Here is a 1,997-nt window from a genome sequence, read left to right as displayed (position 1 = left end):
AGTACTCTTTCTTTATTTTTTCTTTCATTTGTGTATGTTGTATACTATATAGTTCATTGACTCCTAAATACTTATATGGTTGGCTTTCGTCTAGTTCTCTTATTTCATTGGCTTTATCTAGTGTTATATTGCTACTTTTAACTAATTTTCCTCTTTTCAGGGTTGCTTTGGCACATTTTTCTAATCCGAATTTCATATCTATTTCCTTGGTAAAGCCGTGTGCTGTCTGTAGTAGTGTTTCTAGCTCTTTGTCGTTTTTAGCATATAATTTTAGGTCATCCATATATAGAAGGTGGCTGACTGTTTTTCCGTAGCATTTGTAACCGCATCTAGTTCTATTTAGCAATTCTGTTAAAGGTGTGAGTGCCAGGCAGAACAGGAGTGGAAAGAGCATGTCTCCCTGGAATATTCCTTATTATTATTATTATTATTATTATTATTATTATTGGCCCTGTAGTTGAGTAACAGGATCTATAGTTTGGTGCACTAAAACAAATATCAGATTTTATTTAATTACATCCATAATGGTGCTATCTAATACTCTTGGAATATTACCTAGTGATAGTCTGGTTCTCTATCCAGTAGTATATTTATTTCCAGTAGTATATTTATCTGCTTTATATAATGAAACTAAAGCTAAGTAACTGGGGTTTCAGGGCTGTTTACATTGATTGCATTTAGAGTTAACGTAACAAACTAGCAAAACACTTGTTAAGTATGCAGTGCTTCCACTTCCGATCAATCAGTACTGTATTTCTCCAGAATGTTTTGCCAATCCAAGGTACAGGGGCCACTCAGGATGTCTATACACAAGCAAATAGGTTCATTGCATGTTTAAATGTGTTTGTAAGGGGCACATTACAATTTTGGTGATGCCAACACATAACTGGTTAGTGATGGTGGAGAGCTGCTGATACTTCAAATAAATATTTGATCCCTAACTTACTAGACCTGATACAAATCCGAGTTTGAGATAACAAAGGAACCTTTATGTTGTGGCACAAATGTTAGAATTGGACAGCAAATTTCCTTCAGCTCATGCATTCCCTTCTGTCTTCAAAAAGTAAATGATGGTCTTAGGATATGTCATACTTAAAAACAATGATAGAATGGATCATGTTTGGAGTGTCTTTAATCATAGGTCTACTTAATTAGTTTGACCAAGGGTTTTAATCAACAACAAAATCAATTCTCAGAGTTGCAACTCGGAACTAAAATCAGTGTTTTATTAATTCTGACTGTAGGTTTCTTAACTCCAATGTCATTCTCTGCTATTGATTATAACTGAGTATACCTAAAATGAAATATAATGTCAGGGTGACCTTCTTCTAATCCTACAGTTATCTGGATGAATGCAATGCCAACAGTAAAAGTCCTATGTCGTTAGTGATGTTCAAATTTGCTATAGAACACATTTCCAGGGTCAGTCGAGTTCTGCTGCAAGACAATGGACATGTCCTCCTTGTGGGTAAGTTCTATAGTTTTTGATATTTGACATTATTGATAATGCCACCACTGATATCATCATCATCATGGCTATCATTGTTGTAGTTATTGTAATCATTATTGTTGTTGAAAGAAGAGTGTTGTAGTTTGCTTGAAGCATTGTAGTACAGAAGTAGAATGATAAATGAAAAGGGGAAATGAGGAAAGCTAATAATGCAGAAATGGAAGTTGAAAAGCCTTTATATATTTCAAGTGCAAAGGTCCATCTTCAGAGAGATACAGTCAAAGAAAAGTGTGTCTACGTAGATCCTGCCGTTTAAATAGCAGGATCTACATAGATACACGTTTCTTTGATTATACATTTCTGAAGATGGTCCTTTGCACCTGGCATATATAAAGGTTTTTCAACTTTCATCTCTACAGAGTTAGAACCTTTCCTCATTTCCCTTCTTAATTTATCATTGCTGTTGTTGTTATCATTGTCATCACTACAGATAACCATACACACACACACACACACACATATATATATATATATATATATATATATA

At 34.2% G+C, this 1,997-nt stretch overlaps 1 protein-coding gene across 3 annotated transcripts in view; it reads left to right on the top strand.

Annotated features, from left to right (window-relative positions):
* LOC106876428 (dynein axonemal heavy chain 3) overlaps positions 1 to 1,997 on the top strand; it is a 158,633-nt gene that overhangs the window by 68,592 nt on the left and 88,044 nt on the right. For all 3 annotated transcript variants that reach the window (XM_052969758.1, XM_052969757.1, XM_052969759.1), the window contains exon 27: positions 1,341 to 1,468. In XM_052969758.1, coding sequence (XP_052825718.1) covers positions 1,341 to 1,468 — 128 coding nt within the window. The remainder of the gene's footprint in view (positions 1 to 1,340; positions 1,469 to 1,997) is intronic.

The sequence above is a fragment of the Octopus bimaculoides genome, chromosome 7, assembly GCF_001194135.2.
Source record: "Octopus bimaculoides isolate UCB-OBI-ISO-001 chromosome 7, ASM119413v2, whole genome shotgun sequence".
Lineage (NCBI taxonomy): Eukaryota > Metazoa > Mollusca > Cephalopoda > Octopoda > Octopodidae > Octopus > Octopus bimaculoides.
The sequence above is the reverse complement of the archived record's forward strand: the minus strand, read 5'-3'. Positions and strand labels throughout refer to the sequence as shown.